The sequence below is a fragment of the Ananas comosus genome, linkage group 17 (assembly GCF_001540865.1).
Source record: "Ananas comosus cultivar F153 linkage group 17, ASM154086v1, whole genome shotgun sequence".
NCBI classification, from domain to species: Eukaryota; Viridiplantae; Streptophyta; class Magnoliopsida; order Poales; family Bromeliaceae; genus Ananas; species Ananas comosus.
The window spans coordinates 4,985,246-4,987,524 of record NC_033637.1 but is presented as its reverse complement, the minus strand read 5'-3'; the positions used below and the strand labels follow the sequence as shown (position 1 = coordinate 4,987,524).

At 50.1% G+C, this 2,279-nt stretch overlaps 1 protein-coding gene across 1 annotated transcript; it reads right to left on the bottom strand.

The window, feature by feature from the left end:
- LOC109722811 (translation initiation factor IF-2-like) lies at positions 307-1,759 on the bottom strand. The gene has a single exon (XM_020250957.1). It carries the CDS (start codon positions 1,433-1,435, stop codon positions 524-526), a length of 912 nt encoding a protein of 303 aa, XP_020106546.1. The 5' UTR covers positions 1,436-1,759; the 3' UTR covers positions 307-523.

Sequence of the window (2,279 nt, the reverse complement as noted above, 5' to 3'; positions counted from 1 at the left end):
GTGAGTTAACCAAAAAAAAAAAAATCAAATATCACCCACATAGTTTTATTTTTTTTTATTTTAATATTTTATAATATAAAATATATTATCTTTGTATTCTGTAATTTTTTTTATTAGTATTTTATCTATTAATTTTTTTTTTGTTAAATCAGTTACAAAAGTTAAAACTAAAAATACAAAAATAAATATTTAATAAACTATAGGTAGGATATCCTAAATTTTATATATACAATGATTTAACGAAAAATTAATAGAAGAACTCACGAAAAAAAAAAAAAAAAATTTACAGAGCACTAGATTGACACATATTAAACCACATAATACTAAAGTTAAAAAGTGTGAAATAACAAAAGAGGTATTTAAAGTTTAACAAAAATATAAAGACAAGGTAGATTACATTGAAGGGCAGTTATAATAATTTACAAGTAACCATACTTTATAAACTCCCAAAACCTACCCCAGAAAAAAAAAAAATAAAGAAAAAAAAAGAAAAAAAGAAAAACAAGAGTCCACATCAGATTAATTAGTAGACCTTCTTAGAGGAGAAGAGGTTCCGTAGGTTAAAGAGGCTACCGTTACCGCCGCCGTTAACGTCCTCCGCAGTCCCGTCACCGCCGCTCTTCTTGTTATCCCCGGCATCGCCGCGGCAGCTCACGTGGCTTCGGTACCCGATGCACGTGTTCACGTTCAGCCTCAGCACCCGCGCCCCGGCCCCGGCCCCGGCGCCGGGGCGCCGACTGCAGGCGGCGACCTTATCCCGCGGCTCGGGACCCTTCCCGGCGCGGCGTATTTGCCAGACCGGGCTCGACCGGCCGACGTGGACCCCACCGGCGCGCCCGGGGCTCGCGGCCCAGCGCCGCGGCGGCCCCGCCGCCGCGGCCGGCGACGACTCGCCGCGCGAGTTGCTGCGCGAGCACGGCGCGCTGCTCGCCTTGCGGCCCGGCGCGGGCGCAGCGGCAGCCGCGGAGCGGGAGCGCGCGGCGGCGGCGGCGCCGTTCCCGGCGGAGCGGCTCCGCGCGAAGGGCCATATGTTGATCCCGATCTCGGCGGCGGCGGCGGCGGCGCTGCTGGTTTTGCGGTCGCGGCGGCGCTCCTTGTCGTCGGCCCTCTTCTCGCCCGCCACTCTGAAGATATCCCTCCACCGCTTGGACCCGGAACTCGGCGGCGCGGCAATGTCGGCGGGGCCGAGCTTGTCCGGCTGGGGTTGGGGTTGGGGTTGGGGTGCCTTGGGGTTGGGGCTGGGGTTGGGGTGGAGGAGGTGGAGGGGGAGGAGGACGCCGTCGGCGAAGAGCTCGTCGGCGGAGAGAAGCTGCGGCGGGGGGAAGGAGGAGGGGTTGGTGCCGACCATCCAGAACTCGAACTCCGGAGACGCCGACGATGCGTTGCTGCTCCTCCCCCTCCTCGGCGACGCCGATGTCGCCTCCTCTTCTTCCATAACAACAACAGTAGAGTAGTAAGAAAAGGAAGAACACAACACAACACAAGTCTCTCTCTTTCTCTTCTCTTCTCTTCTCTTCTCTTCTTCTATATTATTATTATGAGTCTCTCACACCATCTCTCTCTTTCTCTATCTCCTTATGAGGGGGACGGGGAGGAGGAGGGAGAGGGGGGAGGGAGAGGTAGGCACATGGGGAAGAGGCCCACCGAGCATTAAAGAAGGGGAAATAAATGTAGGGATGGGGAAGTGAGAAAGAAAGGAAAGAGGTGACTTTTTTCTTTGTCCTCTTTTTTCTTTTTTTCTTTTTTTTTTGGGGAATGGGTCCATGTCAAAGATGAGAGGTTGCCATTGTGTTGCCAGTTTCTATAACTACCGAATATCCCAATTCTCTCGTGGTAGGGAAGGTTTTTCTTTTTTCTTTTTTCTTTTTTCTTTTTTTTATTTTTTTGCCAATTTGTATAAAAAATTTATAAATTTTAAGCTTCTATAAAATTGGACCATATTTTTCAATTTTATAGTCGAACTGAATTTTTTTGCTATCAGACGAAAATACTCCTCTCTTTTTTTCTCTCTCTTCTTTTTTTTTTCTTCGCTACGTTCTTCTCGAGAAGTTCCCCATCGCCTCCTCCGACGACGACGAACTCATCTCCTCCTTCCACCGCCTCTTCTTCTCGCACGACGACACCCCCCTCTACTGGTCCTGCGACACAGCCATGCACGACACCAACTTCCTCGTCACTCGCCACGTCGGCCACCTCGCCTGCGCCTAGTGCCGCGCCGCCGAATCCGGCCACCGTTTCTCCGACCCCGGTGCCTGGTCCTGCGACACAGCCATGCACAA

Coding starts and splice junctions, on each gene's coding strand:
- LOC109722811 (XM_020250957.1), bottom strand. CDS start 1,435: ATGGAAGAAGAGGAGGCGACATCGGCGTCGCCGAGGAGGGGGAGGAGC.